This window comes from Polistes fuscatus, unplaced genomic scaffold, assembly GCF_010416935.1.
Source record: "Polistes fuscatus isolate 324 unplaced genomic scaffold, CU_Pfus_HIC Scaffold1, whole genome shotgun sequence".
Taxonomy (NCBI): Eukaryota; Metazoa; Arthropoda; class Insecta; order Hymenoptera; family Vespidae; genus Polistes; species Polistes fuscatus.
In genome coordinates this window covers 16,567,154-16,589,566 of record NW_025112997.1, presented here as the reverse complement: position 1 = coordinate 16,589,566, position 22,413 = coordinate 16,567,154, and the positions used below count along the sequence as shown (strand labels likewise).

The 22,413-nt window shown below is 30.4% G+C and overlaps 1 protein-coding gene across 1 annotated transcript in view; it reads left to right on the top strand.

Moving 5' to 3' along the window:
* Positions 1-2,213: 2,213 nt before the first annotated feature.
* The window catches only part of LOC122517957, a 38,401-nt gene continuing 18,201 nt past the window's right edge, over positions 2,214-22,413 (top strand). The window contains exon 1 of the mRNA XM_043636629.1: positions 2,214-2,610. Within this exon, the coding sequence (XP_043492564.1) occupies positions 2,605-2,610 (6 nt within the window). The 5' untranslated portion in view covers positions 2,214-2,604. The remainder of the gene's footprint in view (positions 2,611-22,413) is intronic.

The window sequence follows — 22,413 nt, the reverse complement described above, 5'->3', positions numbered from 1 at the left end:
TTCCAGTTTGCTTCCGGGTACCACGATCTACCGGGAATTCTCGTACTCTCTTCATCAATTTTCCAAATAAGTATCAGGAATTCGTCACTCGAAATATCTCTGATAAGAAATTTTTCTAACGTTAGATCGGAAATTTTTTCTCCACTTGAAAAAAAAAAAGAGAAAGAAGAAGAAGAAGAGAAGACTTCATGCCGTAAATTTGAAATCGCTTTGCCGCGCATCGTAAATACCGACAAACTTCGTGGTGTCAATTTTTATGTCGCTCGTCAAAATTTCACGCTCTCATCACATTTTCCCAAACGCGCCAAAAGAAGTATAACTTTAAAAATAACCTACGGTGAAATGAAAAGTCATATAAACTAAGCGGATATATAGACAATTCATATCAATCTATCGACTTTAGCATTGATCACAATTATCTCTATCCTCTTTAAAACATTGTAATTCATTTGCAAGTTCGAAACTTTCAGTTGATACAGTTATCTAATTGATTTTCGCGGCTCATCGGCGAACTATTTCAAGCGAGTTATTAATTTTGCTTGGCATGCATCTATCGCCGGTGAACCCGATATAAAAAAAGTTGATATTTTATTATTAATGATGTTCGATGAAGCTCACATTGTTGGTAGATACTTAAGCACAATTTTTTCATATGAAAAACATTATCAATATAACGAAAGTCTCACTTGCTTCTCCCATTTCAACGTTAATATTTTATAATTTAATTATAATCACGTTGTTAAGTTGTATAACAATCGTTTTTTTTACTATTACATAGAAACTATACTTTAAATTCATTTATTTATTTAATTTTTCGTTGCACATACGTGGATCGTAAACTATACAAATATGATACTATACCTTCTATCTATTTCCAAATTTTCGTAAGCCATCCTACGGAGTGATAAACAAAATTCGATTACGACAATCTCGTAAAGTTCCAATATTATGGATGAGAAAGCAACGTTCTCGTAATCTGTAAGGTTAGCTCCATTCGTATCTTCCCTCTGGCATGTCTCTTCTTCGGATTCTTTTTAAATGTCTAGCAAATTCAAAATATTTCGAACGAGTTATAAATAATAATTGATAAAAGTCGGGTCAAGAGGTCAATTTAACTTTTTAAAATTTTTTTTTATCTATGACTATGATGTCATATCTTACAAAAAAGTAGAATAAATAAAATAAAAAATAGTACAAATGTGTAGATATGCGTGAAGGAAAATGGGGAAGATTTCTAATATAATGCTTCGGACACGCATTAGACAAGATTCACGTACAAATTTTCCATATAAATCGTTGGCAAAGAGGCATAGTTAGTTTGTAGCGACATTCTCGTCCACCGAGTGGCAGTTACGACATGTAAAGTGCAAATACGCAGATACACCGACAAAAAGACATATTACCGTCCTTTCTTTCGTTACGCCTGGTAAACAAGAGCTTCCACCGGGATAACTCTTATCCTCTCGTTAGCTCCATTCACGTTTCTTTCATTTCTCTTCTACAAAGGAAGGAAGCAAAGAGGAAAGTAAGGAAGAAAGCAAGAAAGGAAAGAAGGAAGGAAAAAAGGAAAAATAAGAAATAGAAATCAGCTCGATTCGAACTGCGGTCGGTAATGGCTTGCTACTTTTCTATAATAAATCATTCGATCGAGTATTCAACTACGAAAATCTAACGAATTTGTTTTTATATGAAATTATGAAACAAATATTATAAGGTAAAAATAAAAAACGAGAAAATATAATATTTATCAAGATTAATATTGAATACAGCAAAATATCAATACTAGATGATACTCATTATTTACATTCTGAATAGTATACGGATTGAATTATATTTATATTATTTCATTAATTATTTTCAAATTACGAATATATTATACAAACACTATTTACTTTCTCGAAGCTTTGGAATATGCAATATTAAATTTAAAAAATATTGTTTATTATATACGGTATAAATAATTTTGAATATAATTGAAAATCGTATAGAATATCTTCAATGTTTTTTTTTTGATTCGTATGAAAGAAAAAATAAGATATGAAAAAGAATAGTTCTCGAATTTTGTTGTTGAGATGACGTATAGATACATCCCCATGGAGGTTGGATAGTATTCTTCTCGAATTCCCATTGGAGCGTGCGCGTTTTGAATTTCGAAGCGTAACCGAGCGCGGGAGGCTCGGCTAAGCAAGTTAACGTTTCGTGGGGCGCTTCAGTCGATAGTCATCCTTCGTAAGCGACGGGTCGTTTCGTTTCCTTGTCTCACTTTTCCTTCATAATAATCGTCCCTTTTATTTTGTAAACTTCTTTTCATTTAACACATTTTATCAAGGATCTATTTTCTTCAACGACCAACAAAAATCCATCCTTTCAAGTTTTTCGAATCTATCTCGCGTATATGTTTGTGACAGCATTTCATTCAAAATAAGAAAATCAACAACAACGAGATTAATCATCAGTGCCGAGCCTAAGTGTTTCAATTGCAGTTTCGATTATGATGCGCGATCGACGACATTAATTTTTCTTTCTTTGGGTTTCTTTTTTTTTGTTTCTTTTATAATTATACCTGTCACGAGTCAAACGTCCCAGGAATTTTGCAGCAAGATTATGAACGTGAGTACATCAATTATATGATTTTGTTTCCTATTTCGTATTTAGGATATGACGTATGCCTGTGTGATTCATTTAAAAAAAAGATTGTCACGTTTCTCCCATTTTAATTATCCTCATAAGAAATTCCTAATATTTTTTTCAGCAATCGGAAAAATAATAGAATCTAGATTATATTCAACTTTAATTTGTGTTATTACGAAAAAACGTTTTATTTTCAAAGAAATTATATTTCATATTTCGTTAAGTTTTTAACAATATTCTATACAATTTTAATAATAACACATTTTCCAAAGTAAAATTTATTAAAAATTTTATATTTAATTTAATTAATTTATTAAAAATTTTATTTAATTTAATTAATTTTAACTAATAAAATTTATTTAAAAACAATGCATGTATCATTCTATTTATCCATATAAATATTTTCTTCCGATTATTGTTACCAATTAGTATAAATTTTCTGAACAAAAACATTATCATTAATTATAATAATGAAAAATGAGAAGAGATGAGAAATGAATATTAATCGAGTAATATTTATTTGTTTAAAAAAAGAAGAAAGGAAATGAATTTGTAAGAAAAGACAAAACCACAAAACGGAAAAAACGCGTTTCAAAAGCAACCGGATGAGATCATTTCTAAGGTACAATTCTTGCAGGCTTTTAGTAGAAGAAAAAACTTTCCGAGATATAAGACGAGACTCGTTCGTTCATTCGTTCATTTTAAGGAATCTAGCGTGCGTATGTCTCACGACACACTTATACAAATCACATGCCATTTCCTCGGAGGAAAAATATTGTGTGAAATCGTAACAAGACGGACGACTACGTAAAATATAACTAATTAGTTAATAAATCTTATTTTTTTCTTTTATGTTATTTCAAAATTTATATGGAAATTTGCAAGTAAAAAAAAAACTCAAATATAGATACAATTTAATGATAAGTGCATTTAAAATTGATTAACCTTGCCTTTTTTATTGCAATAATTATTTGATTAAAATCTTCTACAAATTATCGCAGATAAACTAAATATATTCTTTGAGATTAGGATGAATGTAAGAAAATCTTAAAACATATAATATATTTATTTAAAATCTCATGAAAACTTTTTGGACTATTTGATTATCAATGAACGCGAGTATTATTTCGAATTAGTTTCTTCGTTGAGGGTATTGGGAGGGTATTGATAATGCAAACTAAATGCCATAATGCCAGACATGAAAAGGACTAGCATTTGAAGATAAAGTTATTTAGAGAGAGAGAGAGAGATAAAGAGTTTCTCTTGAAGGGAAGTTTGAGATGGTCTCCGTTTCCATTATACAATTTATATAAAGGAAAACTTCTTCTGTATCAATTGTACGAAATATTCGCAAGCACATTTGCAAATGAAAGAGGTTCTTATTTCGAATTAGTCTTGCCATTTTGTTGGACCGAGTTATCGAAACTTCGACATTCTCGTTCACTGAAAATCGAAAATTTCTGCTTCATCGAGCTCATGATAAACACTTGAATTTGCATATTCGTTTACTCTTTACTGATGAGAATTACAAAGAGTTCATTTTACCGGTAAATTAACGTCACCCAAGTGTGTCGATATGTAAATACTCGCACGTGTCGCATGCACAACAACAATATATAAAGCGAAGCATTGAAAAGAAAAGGAAAGAGAACGCGTTTAAACTTTCTTCTCTTTCTTTTAGTCATTTTCTTCAAATTCCCTAGACCGAAATAATCACCTTGATTAGAATGTACTTTAAACGATAATTCGTAATACTTACATACAAAAGACTTTCTTGAAATTTTCTTCCTATTTATTTATTTCTTCGTATCTCTCTTTCTTTCTTTTATATATTTTTCTTCTATTTCTCATCACCTGATTTTCTAATTTTTGTTTTTTTTTTTTTCTTTTTCTTTTTCTTTTTATTCCCACACGCGAGAAAACGGATATCCTGGATAAACCGTGCAAACGATCTGAAGAAAGTTTTCCGTGGAAAGTACACTTCCTCGTGCTACGACACTAACGTGCAAAGTGTTCCTTATTCTTAAAGCTTCTCACGTTACGATACTTCTCGCGAGCTTCTTTTGACATTCGTAATTATTATAATGACAATAAAAAAAAAAATTCATTATTATCAAATAATTTTCAAATTGTTGCAATAGTAGTCGCAGATAAAAAGTAAGAAAATTCTTTCCTAATATTTATTTACAATTTTTTCCCGGATCTTTTCCACATTTGCTGTTTCCTTTTTGTTTATCGCAATAACGCAGTAATCATTTCTAACGCTGTACGGTTTCCACGAGAATATTTCGTAACTAAAAGCGATCGACATATTTGTTTTCTTTTTTCTTTTCTATCTGACAGGAGGGAAAAAAAATAGTTCGACGGGTTTAGTCGCATTAAGTATTAAGCCAAGAGTCGTTGAACAATCTGGAACATGATCTGTCATTGCTCGTCGGATTATTACCAAAGCAATTCGTCTCTCGTAATTACTAGTGTTTGGTGAAAAAGTGACGAGGTCAGCCAATCGAAAGAAAGAAATAAAAGTAAGAGGAGAAAGAAATAGAGAACCTAACCGCGGGATACAAAAGAAACATTTATTTTTTTTTCTTTTATACCGAATCCCGATTTCACGATTGTACCACGTACTATCGTAGTATTAAATTGCTTGCACGATTGTTTGAAACACGTAAGTAAGTACGAGCTCATGGCATTCTTCGAGTGATAATTAATTCTCTCGGTCGATTCTCACGAGAGTCAATCGAACCGAATATGGAGACACCTATGCGTTCTTATCTACCGAATTTGTATACAATCAAGTGACCAGTTTCAAATCGTTCGAACGTTTCAAATTTTTATCCACAAACACACCTATTTATAAGTTCATCAATACGAATTTTATCGCTCTTACGACATCAACGTATTTTCGATATAATTTTCGGTAAAAATTCTTTTCTTCGTGTTTTTAATGAAATCATTTATCAGAAATAATCATTTATCACCAATGTTATTGAAAATAATCCATTTTATTTGATTATCAATAATAATAATAATCTACATATATATAAATGAATCCCCGTTTTCCTTGGTCATGCCATCATAATTTGAGAACTTTACCGATTTCATTTATCTTATCTTTCTTAAGTTTTCTAATACTTTGTAGAAGGTTCTTACGGAAAGAAAAATTAAGAAAATCGCTCACAAAATTTCAAAATTTGAGAAAACTTGAGAAAGAAGTGAGTCTGATATATATAAAAAAAGAAAAAAATTGCATTAAAATTTTTAAAAATGATTCACGCTCAATGAAAATTTGCTAGTACTTTTCTATGTTTTTCATTTTATAAAATTGGTAATTCTGTATCTTTCACTATAATTTAAGTTTTTTCAATAGCTAATGATGTAAAAAATAACGTATAAAAATTTCAGCATAACCAGTTTTATAGTGTTTCTTTTTTTTTCTTATGAAAGTTTGAAAAATTGTGTGTTTGAGAAAAACGCATTGATAGTTAATTTGAAATGAACCGAAAACTCATTTATAATTCCAAGACGGAACAAATTATTTATCGAAGAAAGCAAGGAAAAAGAGAAAAAGAACAGAATAAAATTTGCAAACAAACCAATTTAGTTCCGCTCATGCTTGCATGGTGGTGTTGTATATACGTGACACACTAATCCAATTTCCATATGTGCCGCGTGCGTATATAAAACTTATCAGGATCGTGGTTTCGTGTGTCTATTTCTTTTATTCTTTAAAAAAAATACAAAACTTTTAGTACAAACTTATTTTCTATTAGTTAAGAATGTAATAATAATAAGGCACAAAAAATTTCTCGGAAAAACTTTTAATTTTGTGCCGCTTGATTAAAACGATTCTTTAAAACACAAACTTGATGAAACGATGGAAAAATACGGCTCGCGAATAAGAAATATTCCAAGAAAAAAGAAAAAGTTAAGTCTTGAATGATCTTATCTCATTAGACATGAATTCACTTTGATGATGTATATTATCATCATCGTGGATCATAACGCACGTTTCTGATTTCCATACTCGTTTCTATATTAGAGAGTATAACCGTGTAACAAACGCCATTTCAGACAGGAACTGCGCAGATTAACGTTGTAGTCGAGATTTGTCGCGATTTCCTAGGAAACAATTTAGTAAGAAAAACGATGGTACATTTTTTTTTAACGAACGACGAAGATAATGACGGTAATTATTGTCTATTCGTTTGCAAGCTAATAATAAGGAAAAGAATAAATAACGTGATCAAATCCACGCTTCGTCGGAGTTTATTCTTAGATAATTATAAGAAAAAGAAAATACGAATTTTGTTCAGGGATTGTTGTTTGATTTCGTTACGATCGACATGCAATAATAAAATCGATTGAAAATAATCAAGCTTGAAAATTACAATAAAAAGTATTATACGTTATATACGGATACTATATAATAGATACTTTTATTAGTTATATAGTAAGAACGTTGTTCTGTTGATAAAAGATAGGACGTAAGATGGAAATGGACACTTTACAAACAGAGGCGTGACGATCATTCATCTCGACTTTAAGACACAGTGATATCATCTTGCTGATGCGTTGAGCAAACAAGCTTCGCGGAATATACGTCATAGCGTAATACTAATATTGACGAAGCTTATAATACTCCTCTTTGATATTTCCAGATATTTATTAATTGATAAGATTGGAAGACAAATTTTTAACATAAATTGGCTGGTGTAGATATCATTTTTGTATTTTGAAATAATCGATTAGAGTAAAGTAAATATTTGTCATAATAATAATTTTATATATATAAACGTGTTTAAAATACTATAATTTCTAAAATGTCATTTAATATTTAAGAATATTATATCAAATCAAATTTTTATATCGTTAGATATAACTTTGATAGCGTCTTTAATTAACGAAGATTAATGACATTCGGTAGAAGATATTAAAATAACTAGAATTTGGTGACTCGAATTGTTTTAAACGAAACATCGAAGAAATAAGATCTCGAAAGACGTACAATAATAAAATATTATAAGTAAATAAATACGTACATCTCTTGCAATTAGTTATTAAGAAAAAAATATGAAGTATAAATTTTTGTACTTCCATTGAATACTCACAAAGAGTTTTTTAGTTAATAACTGACCAGAATGATGCTTAATTAATGATCTTTAACGTTCAACGATTTCTAATTCACGCCTACGACTTTCTAACAAATCTCACGTACTCGGAAGGATTATACATAGTAACATCATTAGCGTTTAATAGCTATAACGAGATCGTTATTTTACTTTGGTTCGATCGATTAGTTTAATTTTATTATATGAAATATTTTTCGTCGAAGTAGCACGTCATTTCTTTATCTTACAAAAATGAAAAATCTCATATCGTGACACACATTTAGGATAATTCACACATAAATAATAAACACGTATACTGTATATATACAGCTTGTATCTCTCGAAAGAGAAAGCATGCGGGTCGATGGTAAACCACAAATTAGATCAAATCGGTGATAAACGTTAAGCCGAAAATAAGGGAACGTTGCTTTGCCAATTGGTGTCAAGGTATGCGGAAATAATATCTGGGCCATTTCGAAAGTTAGTTGAATATATATATATGTGCCGGTAATTATAATTAAAAATTTGAACAAAGTGAAAAAAAATTAATTTTATAATTATTATTAAGTAAGTATATACTTTATACGATGTAATTTTTATGAAATCAAACGAGTCAAAAATTTTCAATCCTTCATTGGCAAGAATAACAATTACCATACAGCATTTCGTATTTCCTTTTCATTTATATACAAATAGGATCCATTCATGCGAATTCATGATACGTTGATTTGATTCGATTGTGGATTTTAGTAATGAAAACTCTGATTTCGAGGTGTATGTATGCACCCGTTACGAATAAACGAAACGTTTATTATTAAAGAATTTAATTGATTATTGTTTGAGAGAAGGAGGTTTATAAACATCGAAATTTATAGCAAGACGAGAAATATTTATTTAAATTAACGTGAAATTAATATTGCATCGTTAAAATTAATAACACTTTTAGATAGATAGAATAATCTGAATAATATAATTAATATCGTAAAAATAAATAAAGTAGAGTAAGATGCAATAGATATCATCAAATGATAGATAAATGAAGTTCAATTATTGATAATGTATTATGGTTTAATAGTAAAACCAAACCAAACATTTCGAAGCTTTTAAATTGTGATTATTTGATTTAATGAATTCTTTTTATCACAATAGTAAGTGATACGATATTGACAGTGTAATCTAAATTATACAAAAACACCGATACGATATCTTTTTTAAAACTTATGAACCATCATGTTTATCTTGCTTGTTTTCTTTTCTTTTTTTTTTCTTTTCTGAGAAAGGTTCGAGGGATCTGAAGACAAGGTACAGCGTGAGAAAGAACAGTCCTGTCGAATTCAGGTGCCACTATGCAAAAATTGGCCGCAAAGAGATACGAGTAAGAAAGAGAGGCGAAGAAGAAGAAGAAAAAAAATAAATGAGAAAGAAAAAGAGAGGGAAGGAAAAAAGAAAGAACGACCAAGGGCCACGCGAGGCCCTGGGGGCCTCAAGTTCATTGACCCCCCGATACTTTTTCTTCTTCTTCTTCTTCTTCTTCTTCCTCTCTTTCTCCCTCTGTTTCTTTCTTAGTGACTGCTTCTTCCTCCTCATTCTCGTCTCATTTCTCTTCACCCTTCTTCGTGCCCTTTTTCCACTCATTTCTTACCGCTTCAAATACGCCTCTGTCTGAGACGGAAAGAAAAATATTGATCTTTTTGAGATCGCACAAAAAAAAAGTAATTAAAAAAATAGAAAGGTGTATATATAATGTAGAGAAAAAGATACAACTATCGTTAACCAGGATTCAATATAATTAAAAAGAAAGACGTATAAAACGGAATCTTGATCACTGATATAAATGATTTAATAGGCAATATAAAATGGAATGTAGGATAGATATAAATATATAAATGATTGATATCTGATTGAAAATCTACACTAAAAATATCAGATTAATAAGATAATTAAAAAATATATGTGCAGAAAGAAAGATTAAAATAAAGATTAACCAGTTAACAGTGTTACTGGAACAACGTGATGAGGATAGAACAGTTGCTGTAACATTAAATTGAATCATAACGAAAAATAACATTTCATTTCTTGACAATTACTATCAACCGATAAACTAAAAGCATAATAGAGTGAAAACAATTGATTTCTAAAACCTGTTAGTAAAGAGAATAATTCAAATGATCGTTATTTATCGCAATACAATAAGTTACATTTTGTATCTTTCTATTTCTCTGAAAAAAAGTTTTGCTTCGTCAAGAATAGAACTAATACCTTGAGATGATTAATGAAAAACAAGGAAACAAGTAAAGACAAAATTTAATCAGAAATTTGTGTAAATATATTATAAAATACGATATGTGCGCGTGTTTTCTTTCGTTCTTATCCAAAGACATTGTAAAATATTAAAAATTAACAAATAAAGATGTGAAAAAATCGTAGACTTTTAAGATTTGATTGGTCAACTGATGAAACTCTTTCTCGATCGAGGAGACAAAGGAAGATATATATCTCGCCGTTCGATATTGGTGCGCTTCCATTTTCATCCGTGCGAGATTCACGCGGAAATTACGAAGACCACGAGAATATTGCTGTCGAGAGATCGATGTCGTTCCTTTTTCCTTTCTTCTCGAAAGGTCTAAAGCTTTCATACATCGAGGGAGATCAATTGAGTTCGAAGGTTTTTCGATAGAAGGGAACGAGCAACGTTTCACGGGTTAATGCTCTTGTTATAGTGAAAATGGTCGCTCGACAAATATTTAACCCTCGTTTCAAAACGATATCCTCGACTTTTATCTAACACACCTAAATATTCAATCTAACTGGTAATAATGATAGATTATATATTTCTTATTAATGATGTTTAATAATACGAGTTTGTTGTATTATAAATATTTGTTAATTACTGGTACCATGTAAAATGATATAATACTTTATAATGGAAATTCTTATTATAAAGTATCTTTTATTTATTAGATTGAATCATAAATTAAGTGATGGTTTATATAGTAATAAACTATTTATTTATGACGGAAACTTATATTTAACGTATCATTTATTATTGAACGACAATAGAAACTGTTCTTATTAACTAATATTAAACTCAATTGTCAAGGAATTTTATTATAAATATAAAAAATTCTGTATTGAGATTAAGTGGTTCGATAATAAAATTATTCAAAATTCTAAAAATGCAATTAATCGCTTTAGTCTTTGAATGGCTCACTTATGAATCAATTCTGCAATTATACGCGTATACTTGGTTCGTTTAGCATCAGAAATGTCTTCAATTTATAATAAGACGTTTACGCCATAAAATCATGAGCGTCAAAAATAAACTAATAAGAAGATAAACGACGTGGATTAGGCAGAAATTATGAAAAAATTTAATCAAAAATAAATTATAGTTTTCTAACGATGCCGCTAATTATAAACTGGCTTTTCTTCGATGTATACGGAAGAATACGCTTCCGTTTTCCCTACCTCTCCCGAGAAATCGATGAACGAATCGACGGGGTGCGAACCCCGTCCCGGGCTCGACGAGCTGCCTGCGACTTCGATCGTAATTAACTGGGGCTCGATTAAAGCTGGCCATCGATTAAGTCGCACCTCGAATTACACCTCATTCGACTGATATCAAAAATCTCAGAAAAACTTTTTTCCAAATTTCCCCTTTTATTTTTTCTATCTTTTTTAAAATTTCTTTAATCAAATCAATCTCATTAAACGATATTTATCAATGTAAATATTTCCTTTATAATTTTGTTTATAATTTTACATAACTTTCAGTTGAATCCAATTAAATAATATTTTAGAGACACAAACATAAGCGAATTTTGTTTTATTTGTTTGTCAAAGAGGTGAGGTATGATGTAAAAATAACTGTAATATTTTGTTGAAATAAATGGAATATTCTCAATGCTACCAAAAAGGTAGTGTGTCTTTTTACCGTCTATTTGGAGTCAACAGCACACGGTTTTTTTTTTCTTGTATTTTTTCGGACGGATTACCATCCATGTTTTTAACCATACCCACGTTGCTTGACTTTAGTGATCGGCTCGGAACTATTAATCAAACATAGTAGAAGTAGAAACGTGTTTATTTTAAGCACATAACAATATCAAACAATGATAATCCAACGTGGCTAGGCCATTGACACTGATCAGTATCTTATATAAATTCTTTAACGAATCGATTGATGTAAAACAACAAATAAAAGAACATTTATGGAAGAAAATGAAACGAAAGCAAATCATACCTTTACATTACCTCAACCATGGACTGGCCCATTATTCTGGGCATGCGTAGTCTGAAAGAAAAGCACCAGAGCTGGTTTTCCAATAAAACCATTCATTTCTTTGACTATTTATCGTACCGCAAGGCATCTCACTCTCTTTGCTTTCATCAAAATCAAAAAGCATTGACGACGCTCTACCTTTTAACGAATCTCATCCCGTATTTCACTTCATCTGTTTGACTTTGCGTTTGCAGTGATTCCCAGCTGCGTATAAACGATGTTCAACGTTATTGGAATACGTGTCTCGATAGCAGCAGCAGCAGAAGCAGAAGCAGCAGGAGGACGCTAGTAATTATTGGAGACTCCTTTATACGTAGTTCAATCCAGCTAGCGTTCCTCTTTTTGATAGGAAAACCATAAAATATTGGAAAATATATAACGGACTTGAAATATATTGTTCCTCTATTAATCACGTCGTCCAGCTCTTAGGATCTCTTTTGAAGTGAAATTTAATATTTTGACGAGAGAAAATTCTAGTGAAGAACTTTTAAAATGTGCGAAGTTGTTGGTTAGATAATATTATTTTTCTCGCTTAACGTTGTCGGCTGTACTTTTTGCGCGCGTCACATCCGTCTTTCTTATTCGTCTCGTTCGTTTCGAGGTACACTCGTAACTCAGCGAAAAAGAAAGACAAGAGGCGAGGGAACGTAAAAAAGAAGATGAAGAAGAAGAAGAAGAAGAAGAAGAAAAAGAAGTAGAGGAAAACGAGACGCGATGCAGGAGCACCGGACGAGTACCCATTGGTAAAGTATTGTCCATAGAAATTCTCCTTCTCCTTACAGTATACTGAAATTAATTGGCACGAAATTAAACCGGTTCTTCAGTACCTCTTTCTGCGGTCGGATGAAAAGAGATGAATAAAAATCAAACTACGATTCGGAATGCTACGAATCAGAGAATTAATCTGCCAATGTAGACCGCAAAGGGAAAACGATCGAGATATCGATAAGTAATATCGATTGCTACTTATCTTCAAACAGAATTGGAACGTCGAAAGTTCATGACTCCTTTACCATTGGGATGGATATCAAATTTCTTTAATTATCAATGTGACGATTGTAGAAAAATAGTCGTCATCTACGTAAAAATATTAATTCAATTTAAACAAATTATGAGATGATTTGTTTATTTGAACAATCAACTATTATACTCAGCTGTATTATAAAACTTTCGTTGTATTCGACGCAGTATTGTTGAAGAGAAAATATTTTGTATTTGTTACAAAATTTATATTAATTCACGGTAAACAGTGAACAATGTTTCTTTCCAAATATTAATCGACGTTCGTATATAAAAATTTGCATATATGTTAGCATGTTTTAGAAATCTAAAAGAATAAATACGGTACTTTTGATCCTTTCGTTACTGGTTTCTTCGCTATTTTTATTTTCTTCTTCGTTGATAATAGAAAATAACGACGCGATACGTACGAAAGGAAGTTTAGCTCTTATCGCGATGGCCTAGATTTTTTGTTTTTTGTTTTTACTCTTGCAAAGTGAAATTCAAGATTCGAAATTCCCTTCGGAATTTTCTTTTTCTTTCGTTCTCTATCTCTTTCTATTCTCGATCGTGCCTGTGCATCGTTATTGGCTCATTGTACTTGCCTAAACCAAAATATTCTCTCGACTGTTTTTTTTTCAATACTATGCTAAATTCCGTATCATAAATTTGGTCAGAACGAGGCAAAAGACACTTTTTATATCCTGAAAAAATTTTGTCCAATTTTTCTTCTTCGTTTCATTCTTTCCTAAGTTTAACATATTCGTTTCCGGAATACAATGGTGAACGCATTGTTCGTATCAAACAGACCCCAAAGCTCGTCTATTCTTTTTCTTTCTGTTTAAAACGTGTCCGCAACGCTCGACTTCCTACGAATCTTTGAAAACGCTATTTTAACATAAAAAAAATGGTCCGTAATCGGAAATATTCTTCTTGTGAAGCTTTAGCGAATACCCTTTTGTGTTAAAAAGTTAATCAAGTCTGCTCTATTATTAAGATCACACTTCTTATCTTCTTATTCTCGAGAATTTAAATATTCTAATTCATTGAGACAAAATTCGTGTGTTTATGGAATAGATAAATCTTATTTTATTCGTACTATAAATAGTCATTTAGTTATTATACTTGACACGGTATACATAACTTACAGAAAACTAGTTATTTCTTGTTATGCTTTTCTTTTGATAAGGGAAATCATGCGACCGTTTCACTAAAAGCTTCGATGTATCGCATATGTAAAACTTGACGTTTTTATTTTGAATGTCAAGAAAAAAATAGAAAGAGAAAGAGAGAGAGAGAAAGTGAAAGAAAAAGACACTATACAATTTAACACTAAATGTACTACAATTAATCAAATGATAGCTTAAAAATTTTAAATTAAAATTCTACATCCAGTGTTGTTGCTTTTCTTCATTCAATTTTGCGACAATTAAAATTAGAAATATTGCTTTTTTCTTATTAAAAAATGGTATTATTTATTATTGAAGCCAATAATTAATTAATTATTATCTGAATTCAATTGTAAAGAAATATAAATCTTTTCAAATACCGATCATTTGACCGGTTATATATAAAAATAATTTATATCATTTTTATAATATATATCGGTAAGTTTAATGTTGAAAAAATGTTTTCGACAATCGAGAATCCTAATATCCATATGCGCATATGAAAAATTTCATTATTCTAAAGCATAATGGAAAAAAGTCACCATTTAATTTCTTTTCATTCCTAAATGAAATTTTCCGAATACTAAGTCTGATAATAGGATTTTATGAGAAAAATTTCCTGATTCTGCATTCTACGTTCTCCCAGCGGGTTTCCGTTCTATTGTTTTTTTCTTTTTTTTTCTTTTTTTCATAAACTCCATCAGTCGTTTACAAAGTCGTGTGTTTTACTGAAAATTTCAAGCGATTATTTCGTGCTCTAACTAGACATTCCACAACTCGTGCGTGTAACGAAATGAACGTTAAAGGGATATGAAAGGTCTTTTTATCTAAATTATAACAATTAGTACAATCTGCCTTATAACTCACTATACACGTAAAAATACGATATATGAAATGTAATAATATAAAATGTATTACGTTTTATCCAAAGTTAGTTCTTTAGGTATATGATAATTTATCTTTTTTCGTTGAAAATAATCTTAATATTTAAATACTTGACAAATATTATATTTGATATTTGTTAATACTATAAATAAATAAATTCGCGTAAGTATATTAAAAACATAGCTGGCAGGATCTCACGTTAGTTATTAATTATAAATAAAAAGAAACGTTTGCAACAAAACTTTGAATATTCCTTATCGAATATGCTAATGCATGTAAGGCCCACGTTCCATTTAGGTAAAGTGTCATGTGTCAAGACCCTGAAACCTCCTTCGGAACAGGAAGAACCGCCGCAAAGACGAGTTCGAGCAAACTCGAACCTTACGATTTCTGGGACAAGAGGCTACATCGGCAAGTAAATGAAAAAAAAAGAAAAAAAAACGCATTCCTGTACAAGCATAATCCACCCAAAGCAAAAGTAAGCTTTAAAATTGCAAATAAAAAATTGTTGTTCACTTATAAAATAACATTCACATTTATAAATGTATTTTTCAAAAATAATGGAATTGAAATAATTTTGGTTTCGCAAAGATTTTAATGCTTATTATATAAAATATATATTTATTTCTATTAAATTATAATCGTATACTGTTGTAATTTTATTATAATTTTATACCGAATTTATTGAGGTACTCTAAAAATTCGAACTAATTTATTAATATATATATTTTAATTTTATTTCTATTTGAGATAAAATAACAATATTTAATTGAAATATTTGTAAATAAAAATATATATATGTATGTGTATGTGCATACACGTATACATGAGCATCGTATATGACGAAATACATCTAACAAGAATAATTATTGAAATATTATTAATTAGAGCATTGTTAAAAAAGAGGATATCAAACATTATATCTAATGTAAATGAGAATATAAATGATGTAGAAAAATGTATAATACGTGTAATAGGAACACATCTAAACCCTGGTCTGGTCGAAAGCTCGATGTTTCTGTGTAAACACGTACATAACAACATTTGAAAACATACTAAAACAATGATCAATCATGATGTTTCTCTTCTCTAACTAAGCAATAGTAAAGGAACAAATATCTGCAATTGACATTGACCACTTACCGTCAACGCACAAGAGAAATAGATCGTTAGCTGGCTTGAAGCTCGTACGAACTAATGAATCATTAGCGTCCCTATTAGCCAATTAACGTCTTTTAACCCTTGGGGGTCTGTTCCATATCCGGTTGGCCAAAGCAGACGGGAGCAGATGATATGGACTGGCTGCACTTGCGTCATTTATATGCGTGTAACGTTCGTAACGTTAACCAGACTAACGTATAGCTGCTTCATACGATCTCCTAAGATGATTAATTTTCATTCTTTGATGCTATGTTGGTTCTATTAATCAGCAATGTCTACTTTTGTCGTCTTTAAGAAAATATTTCCTTTCGTTACTTCAAGTAGAATGAAAATATCTTTCGCAAAATGAATCAAATTCTATTTCTTTTTCTTCTTCTTCTTCTTCCTCTTCTTTATAGATCATCTTTCACAATTAAAAAATATTATTCTTCTTATGCTTATCTAGTTAGCATATCTAGAGGAATACTTTGCCAAGATTTTTTTTTAATGAATTTGCCTACATCTTTCTTTAATTTGAAAAACTAACGAGACCACATTTGTCAGAAGTCTTGGAATAACGTGGAAAGACATTTTGGATGATCATAATTGTACTCGCTTTGTGACTGTCATAATTTTAAAAGGATACGCATTGGATTATTATTTTTTCCCTGTAGTACTCGATCTTCTTAAAATTCCAATATTCCTCTTACCCACGTAACTTTATATCATTCTTTCGATTACTCGAAAGCTATCATTAATAAAAGAGACCTTCTTTAACTTTGCGTTTCTCGTATCGATTTCGTGCTATGTGTGCACATTTAAGAAAGCTTGTTATTGTTCTCAAAAAGTGATAAGCCGCGTACGTGAAACGTGATCGGCATGCATCATAAATTGCATTTGTAGTAGCCTTGTGCAACGATTACGCATGTAATATTCGACGTGTTAACAAATTCTACACGTACAACGTATGGACAATGAACTATTAAATACAAAATTTTACAACTTTAAGCATATAAAAAAAATAATATTCATAAGTTCCCATTATTCGCTATCTAAACTTTTAACATAGTGAACTGTTTATATAATAATAATATTAATAAATAATTCTTTCTCAAAACTATATATTCTTGTTTACATTTTTATGCACTGATTATTATTTTCCACGATCTTCTGGAGTCTACTATTCGATAGTAATCATCGAGAGAGTTTGAATGAGATTGTAAACGTTGACCTTCTTGAGTGCGACCAGACGACGATAAGGTGACGTCATCGAATAAATTCAATTCGTATTGTCACGATTTACTACAACGATGATGACAACGAACGGGTCAGAAAGACGTTGACACAGAACTTAATTAAATTTTCTTTATACTTTCGTAATTTTTTTTTCTAATTATTATTCCCAGCTGTTTTTTCCTTCTTCTTTTCTATTTACGAGAAGTTTTGACATTAAAAAAAAAAAATTTTGAGTTATTAACTTTGTTCTTTCTACCAACTGATCGTTATCTTCATATCACTCTTTATCTTCACGTGTTTATCCTTCTTCTTCGTATCCAGTATTTTTTTCCTGTTTTCAACGAGTTTATTGTTCCACGTGTATTCGTATCTAATATTTGTGATGAAATCACCGAACGGAAAATTCTTCAGTCATGAAGATTGTATTAACCTATAATTTTAAGAGAAAACAATTCTTTTTCAAACCTGACACATCTTAAGATGCGATACAAATTTTCTCTCATCGATTTGTAACGTGGAACTGCAAAATTGAGAGAAAGCGTTTTGATTTACAAGATGGAACTAATATAAACTTGACAGAAAATGCTTTGATTTAATTATTGAAATATTTGACATAATGTATCGTAAAATATGACTGAACATTACCATAATGTTCCCAAAAATAACGGAAATTCAATAATAATATTCCGCAGCAAGGGAGTATGACAAATAATAATAATTCCCCGTGTAAAATGAATTCCAATCGAATTGGATATAATTTCTATTATTCAATGCTGACTAAAATACCAATCGATGAAGCAGAAAGAATATGAATATTCTAGTTACGTTCTCACGCGTTAGCTTATTCATTGACAAAACCACTCTCGATCGAGTCAGCGCATATCTCGTTTGTATTTCTCGTATATGCATTGCGAGAAAGACATTACGTATACGAACACGTGTCGTTATGTCGCATAACATCTAATGCATATATGTGTATGTACATGTAAATTGTATGCAATACGTATATACTCATTCGATGGATGGATTAGATTAATCGACTTCAATGTTGGTCCCTCGGAAGGTAAGACGTGACATCAGAATTTCTGAGAACTAAACTCTTCGTTTGTGTTCACATTTTGCATTTACGACGCACTTGGAATATTTATACGCGAAGAGATAATAATGCTTGTATTTCTGTGTGTGTGTGTGTGTATAGGTTTGATGTACACTACACGTATGCGGTTGTTATTCCTCGACTAAAGATTTTCCCGCGCTTCGAAGGCCAACAAGATAAAGATAACTTAGAATAATGGCGGTCAAAAGTTATGAAGGACGACAAAAAACACGCTGAGATTATAAAATTGCGGATATTATAGCGGTGAGAAATTGTTCTTATGACGAGGACAACGACTAACGGAATGGCTGTTGAGCCACGTTTTAAAACGTGCTTAGCCAACTATTCGATTTCTACGATGACTCTGTCAACTCCCTTTGTCGTTCGACTATAACGAGATCCGATGACTAAGAGGCCTCAAAGACGGAAGCAAATCATCAGCTCTGAATTGATATCGTGCACATCCTTAAAAATCTACGCTCTTATCTCTTCCAGTCGATTTCTCTCTCACGCGTTACGTCAGATTTATTCAAACATTGATTCCTTTCTTTATTTCCACAACGTTCAGAGAATACTCAAATTTTGTTTCTTTTACTGCATCACATGTATATATGAGCCACTTATATACCATATCGATTAATTCCATAAAACAAATAGTAGACAAAATTGATAAAGTAATAATATTGTCGTATCATTTATTATTAAATGGCTATACAAATTATTACTAATTTAATAATATTAAATCTATATATAATTATTAAGGAAATTTATTATAAATTTAAAAAGAAAAATATTGGCCGAGTATCTTGATAATAAAATTTTAAAAAATGCTAATAATGGAGTGAGTTAACTGCTTTGACCTGTAAATGGCTCATATGTCAAAATAATTAATCTATTAATATTTATCCAACATATGTATATGTAAGGAAGAGTCACTAAAATCGTAAAACTTAAAATATTTTACGTAATATATTATTTTCATTGTAAATGGAACGTTTTATACTATATATTTTTATTATTATATTGAATATTATATATAATGTATATATCTCTCATTCTTCATTAATTTCATATATATTCATTGTTAAATATTACTTATTTATACTCGACAATAAAAACAAAATTGTTAAGCTACAATTTAAGTAAGCAATATGCATTTCTCTCACATTACTATCTTCTATATATTAATTTTATATACAAGCAACGTATTATGATTCTGTGACAAAAATAATCTGTTAAAAGATGTGAATTGAAATATTTTAACGCTGTGAGAAAAAAGATCTGAGAAACGTGACGTACTATTCGATCGACTTATTATCATCGATTATACAAAAGAATAAAAAAGAAAACGAGAATAACTCAAAAGTTACGGAATACAATGAACACAAAAATTTCTGTCTCGCGGCTATATTTGATCGAAATATTAGGAGACTGAATTTACGACTTTGTAGTAAGAAGTTTCTTTGTAAAAAAACTTTCCCAAAGGCACGTACGAGTTCGTTTAAGTTCCCTTTTTTTTCTCTCCCGAATAACTTTACAATAGAAATGGTCTTTGTCATTATTAAACTTATTTGTATTATTGTCGGAAAATCTGTTCGTCTAGATCAACCGACACTTTCCATCAAAAAACTTTTTCAGATTTATTCTCTGATTCATTCAATCTGAAACATTCAATAAACTTTTTTCAATGAGATAACACGGACAAAGAATGGTATCATTAGATGGAAGAAGTTATTTATTAAAACATAATTCGCATAGTTTTCTTGTACCTGTAGAAATTAATATTTTCTACAGTTCTGGGTTCTCTGTAAAATGCGTTAAAAGATAGACCACGTGCTAACTTATTCAAAAATACAAATATACATACACACAAAGAATCATAATATCCTCTGAAGCATAGAAAGTACACCCTCGTAAAATGGTTCCATTTGCGAGATTGAGCTCGTCTAGTACGTACTGGTGAGAAAATCGGTGCACTATAAGATCCTTCTTTAGGAGTAATAAATACTTGAATACATTGCTTCGAAAGTTTACGAGATACACATATACGTACGCACTAACTAGATTCGTAGATAATATTATCTTCAAAGTAACGAGCACGAAATATAGCATGAAATATATCCTCTACTATTGAAAATAAGAATGAACAAATTATGTAGAGCTGGAATGAGAATTCACGAAGAGAAAATTAAAATCTACCTTGAATTTCTAGCGAATTTTGTGGGCCTATATTATCCTTCAAACGCATCCATCCAGCTACGTTACTTTCCCGCGTGGATTTAATGCTTCCTGAATTTTATTCCGGATGTAATATACCTAAGATTAATCTTGGACGACGCAACTATACATTTTCATAGTACAAAATGAAAGAGGCTAAAACCGAGACGGTGTATATATATATATATATATATATATATATATATTATAAATATATGTGAATATATTCATAAATATATGCATAATATTCGTAAACACATACGTACAATATATTGTATTATATTATCACGTATTTTCGTATATCTCATATTTACGAGTATACATATGAATGTATGATAGGTTTATGTATGTACATATGTATATGCTCCCATATCATATAATAACCGATACTCTCATAATCAAACATTATAATTTCAATTAGAAATTTTGTCAAATAGTCCAGCCCTAATTAGTAACAAATCGTCAAAGCAGAGATTCTCCCATGATTACGCAGTTGATGTTTAATCGATCGATTAATACACCACTGGCAGTTTACTTAAGTTTTCGTACGATTGTACGTTCTAGTTTTCGTGCAATATAATCCGCGTAATTAGTGGTAATTAGTAATAGCTTAATTGTATTTTAAATCTTACTCGTATTTAGCTATGTTATTATCACTTGACTTCTACATTTCAATTTTTTATACCGAATAAAACGATAAAATCGGTATGAAAAGCTACATAGAATAATAAGGATAATGAGCTCGGATAATGAACGTATAAAACAAAAGAAACGTACGCAATCGTATGCTCTTTGATGCATTATAATGACCGACCTTATACATTTCGTTCAGTCAAACGTTAATAAAAAAATCATAAGTATTACTCTTTGTAAATTTAAATAACGAACCCGGAAAAATGTGAAAGGAATTGAAATTCTTATGGCTACACTACTGTCACCTTATGCATAAATTATCAATTATATTTTATTTATTTTTAATTATACAACCTACATTAATATAGATATTTGAATCATTTTCAACTTATTATACTTGCTAATGAATAATTTCGAATGTTTAAATGAGTTAATATATAAAGATATAAATAAAATTGAGAACTCGATATTTCACACACTCAAACATGAATTAGTTCATTATATTTCAATAGTCATTATCTTAGTGTTTGTATAAGTCAAGGACCCTGTTGACACTCGTAAAGAAACTTTTTCATTTTCAAGAACCGTACTTCGTTTAAGAGACCACTCACGGAATGAATTCAGTGCTTTTCGTTGCAATTTAATAAAGTTAACTTTTATATCAATCTAACAAACGAATAAAAAGTTACGGTTTTCGTACATTTTTCAATGTCTATATGAATATAAATTTTATCTATATTTGTATTTTTTTTTTTTTATGGATTCACGGCATTCTCCAGCAGAGTTTGTTATTTTCCTACATTGAGCATACGCTATATGAATGACTCATGGCCTTGCCGCCATTTCACGCGTATAACTCTACGTCTAATAACACCGTCGTAACTTCTGACTCATGTTCAAATTATACGGGGCTATTGCGTCCTATTACTCGCAATAAATACCTGTAGATATATATGTTGTATGTTAACGACGACTCAAATATATATATATACATGCATATATGCATGGATTATT